The sequence below is a fragment of the Camponotus floridanus genome, unplaced genomic scaffold, assembly GCF_003227725.1.
Source record: "Camponotus floridanus strain SB8 unplaced genomic scaffold, Cflo_v7.5 scaffold55, whole genome shotgun sequence".
In the NCBI taxonomy this organism is placed as follows: domain Eukaryota; kingdom Metazoa; phylum Arthropoda; class Insecta; order Hymenoptera; family Formicidae; genus Camponotus; species Camponotus floridanus.
In genome coordinates, this window is record NW_020229714.1 from 127,334 (window position 1) to 147,501 (window position 20,168).

Sequence of the window (20,168 nt, forward strand, 5' to 3'; positions counted from 1 at the left end):
ACAAACCTCAAAATAAAGCTATCGGTTACCTTCGGTGGTCTCCAGCCGCAGCCCGGTAAGGGAAGTCCATCCTGTCCCAACGGACATGGCGCGTCCAATCCTGGAACACCCTGATCCCCCTTGTTGCCTTTGTCGCCCTTCCTGCCGCGTTTACCCGGCGGCCCCTGCGCGCACACGCGAAATTCATCATCTATCTGACAGCGCGAAACGCCCGATGCAAATTCGCGACGTGCAAATAAGGCCAGGCACATAATATTGTTGGATTATGCAATTATACTAATACTGGTGAGATCGGTGCACAATACCTCGACGAGTACGAAGTGCGGAGGAGAGCGTGTCGCGGGTCGCCGTATAAATTAGCTGGACTTTAAATTGATAATTAGGCTTTTTCGTCCACCTTGATGGACACCTCGTGTCAAATCGATCGCTCGGGACAAACCGAATCTCTTCTGTCATTGACGTTCATCGATTTCCGACGCGACAGCGCTCTCGTTGGCGCTTCGTTTCTCGAGCACTAATGTCTCCTCTAATATTATTCGCGTCTCTCGTCATCAAGCGCTTTCAGGGAACGGTGGTGGCAGCATATACAAATTCGTATGTACGCGCAAAGTGTGTTAGTCTCGCGAGGAACCGCGTGGAACTTGATAGGAGTAGGCGTGTGTGTACGCGTGTGAGGATGTTCTCCCCGTGTTTCCTACAACGAGAGAGCTTCCTTCGCTACATCACCATGACCTTGCAACACTGCGTGATCTCGCAGTCTCCTCGTCGTAAACGATGACGACGACGATACGGCAGTATCTCCGACGTGCTTGCAGCGATAGTCGTGAATAAAAGATACGCGCGAGGATGCGAAAGGGCTGCTTTGATTTGATCGCTCCGAAAATTTATGCGCGGTTAAAATATGCTCTCATATCAATTCCCCGCGTTTAATCTAAGAGCAAAAATCGGAATCGCTAACGAAATCTAATTAATTTCATTTCTAGGTTGTTAATCCGACATCTTGCTGATTTTACCGTAATAAAGGTAAACCAATCGACTATCGACCTCTCGATCCGGTGTAAGAGCTTCCTCCACTAACTCGCCAGAACGTATGATTATATATCCGTTAGGAAGCGAACTGTGTATCCGACTACTTGCTCTCTCTCTCTCTCTCTCTCTTACGGTCTGTCGGTTATCGTTGGACAAACAATCCCTCGTAAAGCATACGGGACGATCTAATCACGCCCGATCGCTTTCGCATCCCCCCGTGAGAAGGACGGTAGTATATGTATATATAACGTGGATCGGCTCTCTGATACTGATGGCTTTGGAGAAACGTGAATACGTCGAATTAAGTCAATACTCACAGATTCGCCTTTGGCACCTTTCTCTCCCTTCGGTCCCTGGAATTGGTGAACACGGTCACAAAAAAGGAATTTTAAGTTGCTTTGGCCGCGTTAATTTTCTTTTCTTTTTTTTTTACGCGCGCGAGACGGTCGTTCCAGAAAATCTTTTCAATGGAAGGATGCTCGAGAGAGGGTGCCGCGTTGTGACCACGATGTCGCGTGTATGTCGTTTCAGGCGGCGGCTTCACCATCGACTATCGAGTCGTGAAGGGAAGGAGATGGCTATCGATTCACGGGCCAAAACCACGAGCATGGTATTTCGAGTAGATCACTTGGTTATTGCTCTTGCCTCCGATGAGAGATACGAGAAACGTCAATAAACCGAGAATATCCGATGTCAATAAATAGCAGCGATATGAGAGAGAGATAAATAAATCGCTCCATTTTGAACTATAATAGCAATCTTTTGAGCAATTAGGAGATATTGTTAGTTTTATTAGCAAAATTAGGTTTAATTATATTGACAAGACCTTGAAATTATGACTTGAAAGAAGGATGTTAATGAAATATTAATAGCTTTTTTTAGACACATTAATACCTTCTGTCTGCCGTTTATATTAAAATATTCACTGTGATATTAATCACATTATCACAAGGGAATACGCATGCTTTTAATTTAGTTATTTTAGACTTTTCTACCTTTAAAAGGAGGCAAAAAAGAACGAGAATTCTTTTAAAGTTTAAATAAAAAATAACGTGTTCGCGAAATATTGTGCATTCAACGTGAAAGATTGTCCTCCTTCAAATACCTTTCCATGCATTCAAGAATATATACGAATGAGAGAGAGAGAGAGAAAGAGAGAGAGAGAATCATTTATATGCTCTCATATCAATACGCATCGAGCGGTCACATGAGCACTGCTCGAGCATCCTTCCGGACACTCCAGAGAGAAGCACGAGGGAGTTGCGCGTTTCCCCCTCCGTTATAATTCGGTCGTAAATTTTGATCGGACGATCAAGCCCTCTCTATATCGATTATATATATATCGAAGAAATTATGACAATTTTTTACATCGATCTTAAATCCGTCAGCTACATCTAATATTATTTTTTTGACATTTTGCAAAGAACACTATCAATTATTTTACGCCACCGCCGTAAAATGGTGCCGTAAAACAATTGATAATGTTCTTTACAAAATATCAAACATTAGTGTAACATACTATTATACATAACATATTCAATGATGTATAATTAATCATGTAAAAATCTTACCGAAACAAAGATTAAGAAGCACAATTCCCATAAGAAACGGTCAAGATGGTCGAGTACTAAAAATTCAAGCATGCCACAAGGACTTCTCGCGCGAGTACAATTAATCGAGCGCGATACGCGCAAGAAAAAGAAAGCAAAAAAAAAAAAGAATTTGCGAGAATGGATTTCGAACGAAAGAGGGAGAAAGGCGCAAGACGCTGGCTCCATTCTCTTTGAAATCGGACGGAGGGAGTGAAAGGGAGGAGATTCTCTTTTTTGATTATTTTCTTTTTTTCCGAGACAGTCCCCGGGGTAGATCAGGCGGAATGTGTCGTCGTTACCCCGGGCTGGTCAGACCGTGTCAGATTGTGTCGCAGTCGCGCCGGAGGACGAGCGATAATCGAAAGCCAACTGTACCTCCGCGCCGGGAATCCCATCGGTACCCTGGGGACAAACACAGATCGACTCGTTAGCGTGTCTCTCTCTCTCGAGATATAATCGAGTCAGCGGATTGACTTGACGCGTTCCTCAGACATGACTCGATTCCGAGCGGGCGACCTCGGGAATCTCGAGCGATGGAAAATACAGATTGAAAGATCACGATCGACGGATTGCGGTATTGAAATTCAATTGAATCGCGGAAAGACGGAAACCAATTCACGAATTTGCGTTATACGTGCGACTCTAGATCGAAATTTTTATTTGACGCTCATTTATTTTTAGTGAGAAACTCGTCGCTGGAGAAATCGACTTTAGATTTAAAACAAAAAAAATGTTCTACTAAAAAAAAAAAAAAAGAGAGAAAAAAACAAGTATGTGGAGCGTCTTGTACGATCCAATTGTTAAATCGGAAAACTACTTTTTGATGAAGGACAAGATTGCCTCGGGATAATACTCGGGCAAACCCCGGCCGTGCTCGATAAACATGAGCGGCACGGACGATATTGCGCGTTAGACGGATCGGATTCGATGGCGGATAAATACTTGATGAAGCGTAGGACTTACAGGCAATCCCGGATCTCCCCTTTCGCCCTTCGTTCCTGGCTCGCCCTGCGCACCCTGAAAGTACGAAGAAACTTGACGTGCGCTTGACACTTGATTCGCTCTACGCGTACGTCAATAGAATAGTAGAAGAAGAACGCGCGCGCTTCTCTGCTCGATTTAATTTCGGTCCGATCGTATCGCGAACGAGATAGCGAGACTAGAAATAGAGCGCGTTCGAAAAAAGGAGAAGTAATCTATAGTGAAAACGGGGTCATCCCCGTGGATCGCTCACCTTCATGCCGTCTAATCCTGGTGGTCCCTGAAAGGTAGAGGAAACCTCGTCAGATACACGGCAAAGCCCATTGATAATATCGAGCGTGTAATATTGTCGACAGCGATTTAAAACTACATCTTGTAAAGGGGAAGGAGGGCATCTTTATTATTAGAAACGCTCTTTTTTTAACACCGCCCTCGAGTTTCAGGATCCTCGTCGATTCTCGTCGCGCCGATCGATCGGGACGCGCGGAAACGCGAGTCGGACGTGAAAGAATATTTGCACAACGCCACACTGTTTCGCTATATAAATACAGCCGCAGCTCTGTCGATCGGCGTTATACCTCCGCAACTCTTCTCTGTGCGCGGCCAAGTTTCGAGAACTCTCGGATTTTCCAAATTAAGTTATAGTCGCGCTTGATGTGTCGGTACAGATATTGGCCGGGGATATTCGATCGATTTTCATTGTAATGAAATTGCCCTCTATTGGATTCTCTATGCTCTCCTCCCGTTACGACGAATATCCGATCCTCTGTAAATATTTGAAGTGTAATTTGAGTAAATTTCTATCATTTCTAAATAGAGAGAACATTTTCAGCTGCTTAAAAACGATGTGCAAACATTCTTCTTCTTTCGCGAATAAAACTTAGCCTGGCGTGATAATGAATTAGATTCGTTTAGCTTCGCGTTCCGCTCGTCGCTCGTTTCAACTCCAAAACTCATCTTGAACCCGTCGCGAGATTATCTTCACCCTTCCCTTTTCATATTATCAAAATTAATCCCCGAGACCGAGGCATACTGACAATCGAGGGCGGACGGCTTCGTGGAAGGTATAGAGCAGGAGCTTGAGCAAAGTTCAGAGAGAAAAAAAAAACTAGCGTACTTCGTAACGAAGCGTCGACGCTTTTGGCGTCTTTTTATCCTTTTTCCTTTTTAGAATCTTAACTCTAAGGTAGCAAGATTAATCGTCGGCCTGAACGATCCGCCGATTATAAAGCCACCGTCGTGGTCGCAGCAAATTAACACGTGTTAATTTAAGTTTTCTTTATCTTTAAATCTTTCTATTTTCAACTTGCAACTTGCGACAGATGCAAATACAAAGAGATAGAAGAAGATGAGCGGAATTGATTTATCCATTTGGGTCGCAAACAGTCGTAGCACAATGCAAAGAAGCGAGATAATTATGTTATTGGATTATTTTATATATATATATATGTGTATGTGTGTAAAAAAAAGAGAGAAAAAGAGAGAAAGCATTAATTTTTCCGGTAGGCAGTTTTAGAAGCAAAGGACACAGGCACATGCACATTCTGTTTATTAATCGGGACAATGTAAAACAAAACTGATGTTAGAGTCAGTATTCACATACGCATTCAATTAGATCGCCTTAGGTTGATCGGCTTAAGAGAGGAGAGCGCCGCCTTAACAATTAACGCACGCAGACACACGTGTCTGGATTTATTGTTTGTGTGTATTGTATGTGTATATATACTACATATATAATATATGCACACAGAGTGTCGTCTTATGATTACCGAACATCTCCCCTGCTATGGATCCTTCCGCGAACTTTCGTAGTCAACCTTTGCTCGGCGAAAATTTGATCAAATATTTGACAAGTAAAGTTTAAATTACATTTTCATTTAAGTAAAACTCATTTCAAATTATTGGAAAAATTAGTTGTTGCTATTTATACAATTTTAAAGTCAATCGGAGAAAACTCTTTAATGTCAAGAAACTCATTTTTTTAAATTTAAATATTTGTCAGGAAAAAAGGACTCGACTTTAAATTTGTCAATGAATTTGCAAAGAGGCTTGCTTTCAATACATGACAGATGACTGCCTGTGTGTATATACCTGCATACGACACGCAGTTACGTGTACATATGGACTTCTTACTTGTACTTAACATTTACAGACATACACATACAAATAGGTATACGAGGCGTTCCCGAGTTTCGTCGACAAAACTTTCGAAATCTACTCGAATTGCGCTGAAACGAATGGATACTTTTATCCGTAAATACCTCGTTTCATTTAAATTTCGGCGAAAACTATCGAATCGGGGCATTAAGAGAAGACTGTAGATCTCTTCATTGTTTCGTAAGATTGATAATTACAGATGTTTCCGTATCGATTCGTCTTCGATTACTTTATCAATATCGAGAAAAAGAAAAATATTCGTTAAAAGAAAAAATAATATTTAATAAAAAATGGAAAAAAATATATAAGTGGGTTCTAGCGCCAATGAAGAAACTTTTGTCGACAGGCTCGAGACAAACACCCCGTATATTTATATACATATCATCGATTTGTTTACGCATCAAAACGCGACTGCGTTTTCTCCACGCGTTTCTCACGCATACGTTCCTTCGTGTATGTATGTATGTTTCGAGAGTATACGTGTATGAGCGTTTGTATACATATATGATGTGCGTTTGTGTATGCATGTGTGTTTGATGGGACCGTTATACACTTTACACGCATAGGAGAGTCATCGTCATCAAATAGACTTGTCATCGACGCAGCTTCATTCGCACTCTCCCGTCTAGTTATACCTCCTCTTAGATTATATTTATTGTTTTCAAGTGTACATAAGAGTTAGAGGTGTGTTAGCATCGCTCGTAATCCGTAATAGACGATACATCGATTCTGACGGCTCGCCGAATACCGTTATACATCGTTATTCTACACTGTACATTCTCGTGATTATTTCTGCTCCGTATTTTCAAACGTCGAGGATAGACGCGTGAAATGAAATTTGATACAAATACAACAGTATTTTTGTTAGGTGAATTTTTTTTGATGAAAAATTAGTTATTAACAACGCCTGGAAATTCCATTTAAAGAAGATAATTTTCGAATTTATCTTTTTTATACAAGAATTTTAAAAAACCGGAAGGAAGATTTTTTTCCGACTTATATCCGAATCAATTTCTGTGCAATCACTTGTACGACTCGCCTATCCTCCACAAGAAATAGTACCTTTTCTACTGAGATCTGATACTGACATCATCTCTGAAGATGCTTCGCTATCAACATCTCGTTGTACTTCGGATAAAATCCTCCTTATTATAGGCCAAGTAATTACCTCTATCAGTAATCACATCTTACATGTATTTCACGATATCGAGATTCTTCCAGATTTTCTAGCATGTGCAAAATACTTTTGAGAAGCTTGTTAGCATGAGATTTTCGTTTAACCTTATCGCCGAGGAACGCTCGCCAAAATTAACGGCTATCGTAGACGCATCGTATGAACATTTGGTCGACGCGTAATTTATCACCGACAAGAATGTCACGTCGACTTTTCTATTGATTAGAAACGTCACATGTTCGTGTTTCTCACGGCTCTATCAAAGTTCCGCGGGAGAATATCGCAAACTATCGATACTGCATTTTAGCGCACCCGACGGGATAGTGGCGGAAAAGCCGAGAAAGCAGACGGCGTGAGAAAGAAAGAGAGAGACAGAGACGGGTATTTTCTCCTACTTGTTATTCGCAGCGGCCAGCCATGGAAACGATTCTACTACTGTTCGGCGAACGCGAAATTTCCTCGCAACCGATGTTCGTGCGCAATATCACCAACGTTTCCCACGACTCTCATAAAAGGTCTTACCGAATATAAGTGGGCGTATACGCTAAGCTTTCTTTTCATTTTCTCTCTCTCTCTCTTTCTTCCTCTCTCGTTTGGCCGCTGCCGCTGCCGCTTCTTTATGCAAGCTTTATGCAAGCGTTGAGCAATGATTTAAAACGCATCTAGCTGTTCTGCGCAAGAGAAAAGCCGCTTTCAGTGAATTTAATTATCAAAATAATGCGTGTTTTTCTTTTTTACTGACAATTAGTCGCGCAGCAGAGGATCGGAAACGTTACCGAGATTGCTCCTGATGAAATCACGCCGATGTCAGCGAGTAACCACGAGTTTTCATTGCGATATATTCATGTAATTTTATTTCTATTTACGTGATTTATACCGCAAGAAAATATTACGTCTGATTTCTCGCTTTCGATGTCATAATTTAATACGATAGCAGTGCGGTATGTTTTTTTTTTCTTTTTTGATCAGGAATCTTAATTTTATTCCTTCTTCTATTTTTTTTCCTATTAATATGTCTTACGGAATTCTCCCGACGTAACGTTCCCGTACGGAATTCTTGATGGTTCGTGAAATGCGACTGGAATACTACGAAGAAATGTAGAACGAAGAGGAATCATGATAAATGGCTGGGTTATTATTAGGCGCCGGCGATGCTGCGAGAGCGAGCTTTCGTTAAGTACAAGCCGACTGAATTATTCTCAGGAGAGGCACAACGGAAAAGTGGATTTTGCCAGACAAAGGGACAGGCTGAAAATTGTTTCTCAAGGCTTTCCCAAGTTAATTTGGACGAAAATTAAACTTTTAACTTTCGATACACGTATCCTGATCAGCAATTACGCCTTCACACACTTAGCTTTTAATTTAATCTCTTTTTATTCGAAAAACATACTTTATTCTGAACAAATTTCAACTGCAAAAAGGACACTCCTAAAGTTTTATGCAAATCTATGCAAATTTCTAGAATAGGATTCAAGAATAAAATATCGCATAATTACCGAAAAATATTTCGTATGATATACGCATGATTCGTAATGAAATGACATCATATATCCTACTTTATTATTATAAATAGTGCGGTAATTAAAGCGTTGGCTTTACGTTTTATTCGATAAGATAAAGGAGTCCTTCTTACGCTAATGACTCATTCAGAAGAGAATGGAATCCGTATGTGTCTTTTCATATCACGCCGAGGATACAAAATTTAGCGGGATGGCAAAGTTTATCTCTTTCTTAGACCTACCAAATTCTCTGAGTATACTTGCGCTTATGATCGAGAATCAGTTCTCGGTCGGCGCAATCGGCTGACTATTCGCCGATATGTAGAGTAAATTAAGAGGACGGATGGTGGTGTGATACGCAATCATGCGATCGTGCGCAAGTGACGCGCAGACCGAGAGCGAGCAATTTATTTTGAAAGTATTTCGAATATGTCATTAAAATAGATACGCGGCATCTTTTCGCCCTTAAGAATTAATCGTTAAATTCCCATTATTTTATCAAATCTGATTTATTAGCAGCCTTTTGTAAAATAAGCGGCTCTGTGCTATGCGCGGCATCAGATATACAGGATGTGTCAGATTTACAGAATGATATTTTAGAAAAGAGACTATGTCGGAATCGAGACTATGTCACTTCAAGATGTCTGTGTATGTGTATACGATTTAAAATTCGGAAGAAATATTCTCTATTATATTAAAGGTCCTCTCCAAATTGATCGCAGAAAATGTGTCTATCCTAAAATATTTTTGAGAAATCATCGAACATCCTGTATAGCAATCCAATTGGCGCGATTCTCACTTACGATAAATCTCGACGAAATTTTAACATACTGGAAGACGTTCCTTCCGCATTCCTGTAGTCTTCATCGTCGTAAGACATAGGCGCGATTTAAATCGCGAATCGCTCGACGAATTTACACTTCGCGCCTGTAAACACTGTGGAAATTTACGATCGCAAGCTAGAGGAGATTTATATTCAGCCTCTGCGCTTCGTTCTCAAGCGAAGCGACGACGAAGTCGCGCGTAGACATCAATGTTGAAGACCACGTTCCTCAACGTCGAAGCGGATATTCCTTCGGAGCGGACAGAGAACATGTACGCTTCTCTTTGAAGTACAACGATATATATCGTATATACATATTCGCTTTCCGATGCCGAAGAAGAAAACGCGCGACCTCGGCATTCGGAGGCTGCGACCGGAGATCCTCGAGTCTCAATTCCGGAGAATATCGAGTCTAACGTTAAAGACACCTTAACATTGAATTTAACAGCAGTGATCAGTGGCCTGGCGGGAGATCAATCGACGGTATTCGAAATCCGTCTAACGGGGGAGGATGGCAAAATCCGATCCGCGGGGTTCAGCAGATGACTCCGGGACATCGCGCATTCTAGACGATCTAAACATGTCGATAATAGTCGCGCGCGATGTTTACGCTCGTCCGCTCGTCTCCTCTCGAATCGCCACTCTCAACGTGATGATGACCGTCACACGTTCCCTCTTCTTCAGTCCTTGCTGTATATATGTATGTACACGCAACACGCACGCAAGTGCTCTCTCGAGAGGCGATCGAGAGGCGGCCGGCCAGGCTACGTTGTGACTGTCGCGCGCGATAATATAAACGCACTTATCGGCTTATTATCAGCGAATTCCGCGGCGGCAACGCCAAGTAACGATGGCGTTAGGAGCGGGAGGTCCGCGTTCTTACCATGGCGCCAGGTTTCCCGGAATCCCCGGGCTTTCCGGACTCTCCCCTCAGTCCCATGGGGCCCTGAAAGTAGATAGACAGAACGCCTGTCAGCGTGTCTCGATTTGGCACGATTTGGCGATACCGCACGCAAGTTGGCGGCTCGCAAGCGCGCGCGGCTTGGCTACCGCTCAAAGGACGATATGCACCTCTATGCTTGTATTTGTATTGTATCGGTTTTATCATGCAGAGAAATTGTGTATACCTTCGTACATGTGCGCACGCACCTCTTCCCGTCTTTCTTTCTCGTGTACCTACTTTGTTCTGGCGATAAAGTCCAATTCAAGTTAATTATACCACGTGCCACAATACTCCATAGTCCCTTTCAGCCCCCAATTTGTCTTGCAAAGATATGTATGTATAAAAGATATTTTATATTTAAATTTATTTTTTTTATATATTATATATTTAAAATTTTATATATATTTTTATTATTCGAAATATATATGTATCATAAAAATATGGCAGTAAAGATACTTAAAACGGGCTGAAAGGGATAAGAACGTTATGTACGTTAGAATTTTCAGATCGTGAATTTTACGGAAAAAGCGAAAACGCAGAATTGTAGGATACAGGACTCTCTTTCGGGGAATATCCGGCGGATATTCGCGTCCCGTCCGTCTTCCTGCATCCGCGTTTATAGAGCGTGCTTAAGGCTACGCGTATGTGTGCGTGTGTGCGTGCGTGTGTAATCTGGAGAGAAAATACGTACGGGTAGTCCCATCGGACCAGGATCTCCTTTGGCACCCTTCTCTCCCTGCAACGTGAAAAAAGAAAAGGGTGACGCGTGAGAACGGGTTTACTCGCATCGCGATGGTGTGTCGCGCACGCAAAAAGGTCATCTCACAAAGATCACCGACGCGAATAACTTCACGCCTCGGGAGTCACATCGCTAACGCGATCTTGCTCGCGAAGGGCGCTCGAATAATTACTAGCGCTCTTCGCTCGTTCTTTCCTTGGCTTATCTCGCGATTATGTAAAATATATATCTCGTTTAATTAATTATTTACTCCTTTTAATCTCATATATTTGATAAAAGGCATATCAGAAAATAAAAATATCAAGAAGAATGCATTTTCTCCCGTTATTTCATGTACTGTAATTTTTTATTGTTTATTACAGCACATGAGATAAACTAATTGAAAAAAAAGTATTTATCATTGCGATCATAACCGAACTTGCTGTAGTGGTTACATTTTTTAGATTCAATAATAGTATGACAAACATATGTACTTAAAAAGTTTTTGCAACGTTTTTGTGCATAAAATAGCGACGCGCAAACAGATCAATTTTGTTATACGATGTTTACAATCCGGAAAAAGAGAGAACTTGTTTATTTTCGGTCGGGTAATCAACGCGAACGCGTAATTGCTTTTTACGTTCTATGTGTGACATTTGCGCGATCAACAGATAGATAATAGTTACTGACAGAATCGCCCTTGGCGCCGTCGTGTCCTCTGTCACCCTTGATGCCGGGTGGACCCTGCAGTCCGGGAGTACCAGCGGGTCCTGGAGGTCCAGGTGGACCCATTATCTATACATCGACAAAATGCCACAAATTAAAAAGTTCGTAATCGATTTTGCTTAATTTACAGCGAAGAATGCAAATATTTATTTAACTTTGAATTCTACAATCTTCGCGTATAAAATTTTCTATAATTATTATTATATAAAACTTGTTTCTTAAAAATGTTGATCCCGATAAACGAGACAATTTTGTTTTCATTGTTTTTTAAAAATACCAATTTCGATAAACGTACCGTAAAAGCGGAAAATACAAACGGATTTTGCTCAACAATTTTTATAGCGCTTCAGGGAAATTGCTTTATAATCTCCATAAATCGCCGCAAAGGGTTACATAACTCCATAAAACGTGGCCATAGCAGGGTATAAAGTCGATGCCGCAATAGCGACGCGGCCGAAAATTTAAAAGCCGCTCGAACACGGCAGCGAAGCGATATTGTTCACGATATTTCTTTAAAAGGATGGGATACATTTCCATATCGTGCATATAACATCAACTGGCGAATATAATTCGTAAGATTATTCGTGAGATAACTTACCACTTCCCCGGCATTCATCTCAAACGTGCCATCTCCCTGCGAACAAACGTGCGTTTGACATATTTACACGTGCGTTAATATCACGTTACACGTTATTTGATGTATTAAACATAAGTTTTTTCGAGCATCCTTTCTCAATCGATCGACCATTTTCGTCGTACGATCAAAGACGAAAGGATACGAAAATATCTTGGACATAAACTGTCACGTACCTGTCTTCGCCTAAGCTTTTTGTACTTCTATGGGTGGAAGGCCGATGTCCCGCCATGAAAAGAAAATTTATTCTATCGTCAGATTCTGCTTAACACATGTCGGAATCGCAGTTTCGTGTTTATCGCGAATGTTATTGTGACGAAAATACGATAATATCGAGAAGATAGAGCGTTTTCAATAGCTGCGTTTATCGTGAACGATCAACAATAAAAGATGTATTGGCATGTTTTTTTGATAATAGGTATTGCTAAGAAATTTATTGAATTTTGAACAAGATTAGTTTTGCTTCGATAAGATCATATTTTCTGCGATACAATATGTATGATGATATTGAATATGAAAAACACGGAAACGTAGTTGAAAATTATATAAAAATAATAAAATGTTGTAAATTCTTTTATTTATTTTCACATAAATTTTTAATCTCTTATATTATTCTTTTTTTTATATAATTCTTTATTCAAAAAACTGATATTTGTATTATATTTTTAATGTCAAAATTTGTAGCGGATGTGATGCGATTTGATAAACGCAACATTGACAAATGTACTCACCGATTCGCCTTTCTCTCCCTTTTCGCCCTTCATCCCAGGATAGCCCTGTCAACAGGCAAAAATCGCATAAGACAGAATATATACGATAAAAGAAATCGTGTTGAAGCGTGACGTTACAGGCAATTTACGTACCGGCGGACCGGGTAGACCCGGAGGTCCCATAAGACCTGGAGGACCGATGTCGCCATAATCACCCTTTTCACCTTTGGGTCCGGATATTCCCTGGAGAGAGACAGACGAGCGCGACGCATACGTAAAATATTACAGATTTACTATCTCTTAATTCTCCGGGAAGATTCTCAATGTGCTTGCATTTTAAATAAATTTCAAACACAATGTGTATACATAATTTAATATATAATTTTTATAAAAAATATAACGCATGAGAAATGTCTGTGCATCAAAAAATATAGCAAATAAATAATATGTAATGTATGCTATATAAATTTAATTTTCTTATCAAATTTCTTGCTCACTCTTCTTAATTCAATATACGTATATAATATGTATAACATAAAATAAGCTAATAACGTTATGCACAGTCGAATAAGGAAAGGGATATTAAATTTTCGCCACCTTTGTGAAACACGTGGCGTGTAATGTCTACTGAATATTACGTCGGGAAGACCGTGGGAGAGAGAAGATTTTGGGGAGAACATTTCTCATTTGCGTCCTACTTACCGGTAATCCTGGGGGTCCTTGAATACCGGGATCGCCGTCGGTTCCGTTGAGCCCCGGCAAGCCCTGCTGTCCCGCCTCTCCCTTGGGCCCTGAAAAGCGAATTTGCCGACCATGAGATGCCAGTTGTTCGCTCGCCGAAGTTAGATTAATTTGCGCTCGCGCGCGCGATCGATGTGATTCTCGCAATTCCGTAAACGCGTGCGCGCGGTAAGAAAGCCTCCCCTTTTCTCTCTTTATCCGGCCACTTCGCCTTCCTCTTCCATCGTTTCTTCACTTCTCGACTTCTCATTTCGCCCCGAGTGATTCTCCGTGCCGGGAATACCTCCGGCGTGTTTATTCCGCCTCGAAAGAATGACTTTCCCCGAGAGACACTCGATGTTTATTGTCGATCCAAGTATCGAGGATCTTTAAATATACACGAGTTTTCTCTTCTTAAATACTTTCAGCAATGAATGCAAAATAATTCTAAATATGAGTATTGAGTTTATCATTTATACCTCGAGATAAAAATGTGATTGATCAGCGATGTTTTTTTGTATATATTGATAAAGTAATCTCATACTTAATTTGTATATCGCTTTTAAAGTCAATAAAGTGTCAATAAATTAATAACTTTTGTATATGTACACTTTGCCGATACTTTAATTGACATTGTGAATTTTCATTCATTAAAAATCTATTTTCATTTATTAAAAATCGTATCGATTATCTTTTAATATTTGTCAGTAAATAATAACACAATAATATTGATATAACAATGAAACAATAAATTTCGCGTGCGATGACCTTTTTAGAAAACAAACGTTTAATTAAATTCCATTCAATCCAATATCAACGAATTAATACTACATAAATCGAAGTTATTAACTTTTGATTAAAATTTTTCCCGGAAGACGAAATTGAAGTGTTAGAATTCGAAAGAGATTGGGGGAGGACTGCCACAAATTCTTTTTTTTTTTTTCGAGAGCCAACGCGCTAGCTCGTTTTCAAGTTTCGAGAGAACTTTTCGAATCGTTTTGCCATTAAATCTTCAAAAGTTGGACAGGAAACTTCGAATTGATCTTACACCCGCGTATCCATTGCACCTGCATCATTTCTTGCATGTTCGTATAATCAGATGAAAAAGTAGAATTTTCTAATATGTGAATCACACACGTAAAATCCTTCTTTTACAAACAATTATATAGACATTAGTAGATGAAAATGCGATGTCATTAGTTTAACGGCAATTGATGGAAGTTCGAGCAAAACGAATTATACAAGAAAAATTCGCGGGGATTTATTTTTCTAGAACAAATTTTCGATATGCTGATTATAAATTTTTGAAAAATAGATACTTATAATTGAACAAAAAAGAAGAAAAACATTTTAGTGATTTAAAAACCGTTTAGCAGCATTAATCACCGGGAGCGAAATAAAAGTGGCTATTGTGCTGCTAACCATCGTTGTAGAGAAAGTTACAAATCTTTATAATCTTTTTCACGCACGGGTGCGCGGAGCGAAGAGGCGCGGCCGAAGGTACGAAGGACGAGGAACGGCGAATCTTCGTGGGAAGGACCCACGAAGAGTCCGCGTCCTGGCCACGAAGTGAGAGGGCGGACGCGATCGTTTTTCTCGGCGCTTATTCTCCGTTTATCCCGTCGATTTTCCGCCGCGATAGGGCGGTATTATCTACCTGATAAACCCGCGTCTCCCTTGCTGCCCCTTTCGCCGGGCTCACCCTTCGGACCCGGAAGGCCGAGAACACCCCTCGCCAATGTCACACCGCTCTCACCCTTGAAACCCTACAATGACACTGCAAGGTCAGATCCAACCAGGTCCTCCATGTGCTCTGTCAATTTTGTTTTGCTTCTACAATGAAGCGTTAATCTGTCTTCTTTTAGAGAGGAAGGAGAGGAGGAAGGGATGGTGCTTTGAGATCTACGTCGGTGATGTCGGTCGATTTTGGCTCTGCATATCGATTAAATTTAATCATTTTTTGTACACGCATCAAAATAATCTCGAGTTTGCATAATTTTTCGCTCGATATTTTGAGAACCAAAATCGTCCAGCAATTTTTTTATACACAATTTTTTATACACACGCTATTTTATATTACACAATTAAACGCACTTGTGATTTAAACAAATATCAGTGTTTACTTTGTGACGTAGACAATGATTACTAATACTCATGCGACTAGGAAGGATTCGTTAGTGGGTTCAAATTTAGTAGAAAATTGGGAGCTACTAGTATCTCTCTTTCTCCCTTGCGCTTCGTGATAGTATCTGATTTATATCTCTTCCTATAATTACCTGTAGAATACATAACCTGTAGAATCGATCATATTAGATTAATAGGATTCTTTTTTGTTCGCAAAATGATCCTATAAATTTTCGACAAATACTACGTATTGGCAATTTTAGACGGCAGTAAAGATCTTCAATTTTGAAACATTACAGGACATAATTTAAATAATTTGAAATATGATTAAAAACAAAAATAAATATTAAAATCTAATATAGAGCTCTTTATTTAAATTTAGATAATAATTATAGAATTTAATGCTGTAGTAATAAAAAAACACGAGAAAGATTATACGAGAGAGAAAGAGAGGAGGCGAACGAGGGATAAGATATACAAACAGAAAAAAAGTATTATATAAAAATAGATAAAAATTAATTGCGCGTACAGACGAGCGTAGATAGAGACATCATGATCGCGACAGAATAAGCTACATACTTTGACAGATTTGGAATACTTACGCGATAGGCTGCAGGCGCTTGCGATCGTCGGTTGATAAGGTTGCGAGAGCCTCAACACAACAACAAGCCGAGGAGTAGTAGTGGTTATTAGTGATTAGTGAATCGAACCAACACACGGGGGAGAAGTAGTGGGGATGTTGTTACTCGCTACATAAACACAAATTAGTTACACAAGCTACGTACACTACACGCCGAGGATCGCTACTAACTAACTGTACACACATATACATACATATATACTGTCAAAAGCGATCGATATCACTCCAAAAAGGGGTTGCAACAAATATAATCAACCAAAGATATATTTTAGAGATGCCTTGACAAATTTATAATATAATTGTTTTAGTAAGAATATTGGATAAAATCATCAATCAATTTTTTTCAAATTTTTAACGTTATATTTTATCAAGAAAATTTTAAATTAATATTCAGTTCGTTGATAAACTCGTTTTAAAATTAAATAATAAGTTAAATAAGTTAAAGATTTATTTTATAAAGATTTTATAGAAATTTTCATATTGGAAAAAAATCGACATCACCAATTATCCGTCTTTAAATTATTTTTGGTTTTAGAAACACCCTGTATATACGTTGACTGTTGTTAAGTGTACACTTGGCCGCGGCTTTGCAATCGGGACGCACGCAGCGCATCCAAATCCAAATCCGTGTCTCGTTAGAGAGGCAAATGGAGCGGAGGGATGAAGTTGCGAGCGAGTTTGCTTCGTGGTCGAATGGCGAATTTTACGGTTCGATGAATCGAAGGTAAGTATCACGGACCAACATGCATATCCGCAAGTTTAACGTCGCGGTTCGACCGGCAAAGTTGCTCGAAAGGGTAATTCTCAGCGCGCGAAACTTACTGCATTTGCAATTGACGCTGTCGCGTTACAAGATTGTGTTGATTTCGCGTTTAATTCCGTTCATTATAAATACAAGTTTTCGTTGGAAGGCTTTAAAGATATCTCAAAATGTCTTAACAATGGAAAAGTGCATTTATTTTTAAAGAATTCTCTTTAAGAAAAATAATTTTTTATTTTTATAAAATATATTTTTTTTATTTTTAATGCAGTAAAGTTTACTATAATTCATATATCTCCGGACTGGATTTTAATTTAATTTCTACATATTGGTATAATTTTTTTCAAAAGATGCGAAATTCACGGAAATATTCATTTTTTACTCATTAGGCAGTCACGTCTTTAATGTTACACATAAATTTCGCCATCAAAAGTATCCTCCGACCATGTACCAGCATTTCGTTGCAAAAAGAACGGCTCAATGTAAATCCGCAAAAATAAAATATATGATTTTATGTAGAATTTAATAATTTTATAGAATGAAATACTCTTTTTCGCTCGCAAATGCATGAAATTAGCAAGCGAACTTTGCGTTACATAAGAAACGCTATACTTTAATTGCATATTAAATAACCATCACATGAGCATATTTGAAAATTGATATCGGTACCAGATAAAATTTCAGAAGGAAAAAGAATCGTTTGATAGAGAATCGTACTTCATGTACAAGTCTAATTTATTTGATGTGGAAAATTTCTTCTTTCAAATAAACCCATAGCTTTTTCATTTAATTTAGAAATATAAGTAATTCTTTCTCTTTTCATGTTCTAAAATTTTAATATATAAAATACTGACAGATGTATGACAAAAATGAGAGTCGTAAAAAGCAGAAGCAGTATAAAATTACATCTTTTTGTCATCTTTATGGCAAACTATTTCATTTTTTATTTATATTAAATAACATTTTCAAAAATATTAAATTTTTGCCTCACTAAAACTAAATTAGAACAATTACACATTTTACCTTGAAGAACATAAATCTTAAGAAATTAATGTTTGTAATATTTATATATGTATATATAATTTCATCGATCAAATTATATTCTAAAATCACGTTTCACTCAACAATTTTGAACACGTTAAATGCCACGGTGGTCGCTGGTGACCAGCAAAATCAGGCTGACATGTCTCATTAATTTACGGGCCAACCACGAGCGTGTAGAAAATTACATGTATCGTCAATATGGAGTCAATTAACAAGCTAACTATAACAAAGTATTTCGCACATAGCCCATGTATATGTATAATTAAAATTATACAGTGTTCAAATTTCCAATTAATTAATTATAAATTAATCGATATATCTTAATTCAACGTATGAAATCAATTAATATCATGATTTAACGTTGATCTACGAATGTCTAAAGATACGCACGTGCGGTCACCGTTTGCAATTAGCCGCCTAGAGAGTTACAATCACTCGGCAGAACTACGAGTATACTTACGATGGACCCGAAAGAGTAGTATAGTCGCACGCCAAGCAGTAGTTTACGGATGTTAGGCGCGTAGGCGTGTGTAATTCGGCCGGAAGGAGAGAGCGCTTAAGCCCACCACCCTCTGCTTGCTCGCTTGCCAACCAGGGTTCACACAGCCTGCGATTCGCGAGCCCCGGTTGCCGGTGATGCTGCGTGCGAGCGCGGAGACGATCTCAACGTCTCGACGTCTCGCGCGTGTTGGATTAAGGGTAAAAAAAAAATACAACGAGAGAATGTTAAGGGGTAAATGGGAAACCGAGGAGAAGCCTCGGGTACCATAATATTCGTACGTGTTATTTGCTGCCACCAACGTTTTTTTTTTCTACTTTTTCTTTTCTTTTTCCTGCCTGTTATTTCATTTTTTTATTGTTCTCTCTTTGCTGTTATTCTTTATCTTTTTTTTTTGTATTTTACGAGACGAAAAACGAGAGAGTCCCGACAATCGCTCGAGGTACGTATGCAATTTCGTAAACGGATACGAGAACGCGAGGAAAGTTCCGACAAAAGCGTGAAAAAATATCGAATATGTGTATGAAAATATATGCGATTTCACGAATTAAATGGCAACAAAAGTAACAGCTGCGGAACAATGTTTTGAATATAAATAATACACATCCATATATAAAATATATTTCGCAACCAATATTTTTGAAGCGATTCATCAATTCCGAATTTGATATTTTATGTTTTTCTGAATTCAATTTTGTTTATCAATTTTATTTGATTCTACAAAGTTTAAATGTATAGGCGCATGTGACTGCATTTTAAAAACCATTGCTTTTTCAATGAAATTGTTTTTCTTCTTTGAATTCAGTAATCAAATAAGGGGTTAAAGGATTTATTTATAGCACGATATTCATGTTTTTTTTTCAAATTTTAATAAAAGATATGAATCTTAATATTAATTCTTTTTTATTGCCCTTATGTCATTGAAATTTCGACAGGAAATCAGTAAACATGCTCGAAAAGTGAAATTACAAATCGCTTTACGACGGAGGAACTTTCCTCGGCCCGTAACCATCCCGGTGATGATGCTGTTCAGCTGCAGCTTATTCGATGATGCAAGTGTGACGGCGTGATATATACGTGCTCATTCTCGCGTGACTGCGTGAGGAGTGTCATGCACGCGCGGGGTTGATGCGTTTTATAGCGACAGTCGCTCGTTTTCGCGACTAAGAGAGAGGGAGAAAGAGATCTTGGGATTACAAAATCTAATATTCCGTGGGAAAGCGCGAGACGTCAGCGATGCTCGAAAGTAGGACAAAAGGAACCAAGAAGGCGATAAAAAGAAAAGAGATAAAAAGAACATTTTCACGCAGAAGAGAGAATTACGGCATTATTCTTTGGAACTGCGGAGAGAGTTATTTAATCGATAAGAAGAAAATAAAAGATTGATGATTGAAA

General features: G+C 39.1%; 1 protein-coding gene across 14 annotated transcripts in view; it reads right to left on the minus strand.

The window, feature by feature from the left end:
* The window catches only part of LOC105253805 (collagen alpha chain CG42342), a 129,753-nt gene that overhangs the window by 2,498 nt on the left and 107,087 nt on the right, over positions 1–20,168 (minus strand). For 9 of the 14 annotated variants that reach the window (XM_011262090.3, XM_025412714.1, XM_011262088.3 and 6 more), the window contains 14 exons: positions 15,364–15,472; positions 13,689–13,777; positions 13,140–13,229; positions 13,008–13,052; positions 12,453–12,479; positions 12,241–12,276; positions 11,607–11,711; positions 10,890–10,934; positions 10,139–10,201; positions 3,856–3,882; positions 3,585–3,638; positions 2,997–3,023; positions 1,347–1,382; positions 30–164 (listed from right to left, as the gene is read on the minus strand). In XM_011262090.3, the coding sequence (XP_011260392.2) occupies positions 30–164; positions 1,347–1,382; positions 2,997–3,023; positions 3,585–3,638; positions 3,856–3,882; positions 10,139–10,201; positions 10,890–10,934; positions 11,607–11,711; positions 12,241–12,276; positions 12,453–12,479; positions 13,008–13,052; positions 13,140–13,229; positions 13,689–13,777; positions 15,364–15,472 (888 nt within the window). The remainder of the gene's footprint in view (positions 1–29; positions 165–1,346; positions 1,383–2,996; positions 3,024–3,584; positions 3,639–3,855; positions 3,883–10,138; positions 10,202–10,889; positions 10,935–11,606; positions 11,712–12,240; positions 12,277–12,452; positions 12,480–13,007; positions 13,053–13,139; positions 13,230–13,688; positions 13,778–15,363; positions 15,473–20,168) is intronic. The other 5 variants (XM_025412715.1, XM_025412711.1, XM_011262089.3 and 2 more) reach the window with 2 other exon arrangements.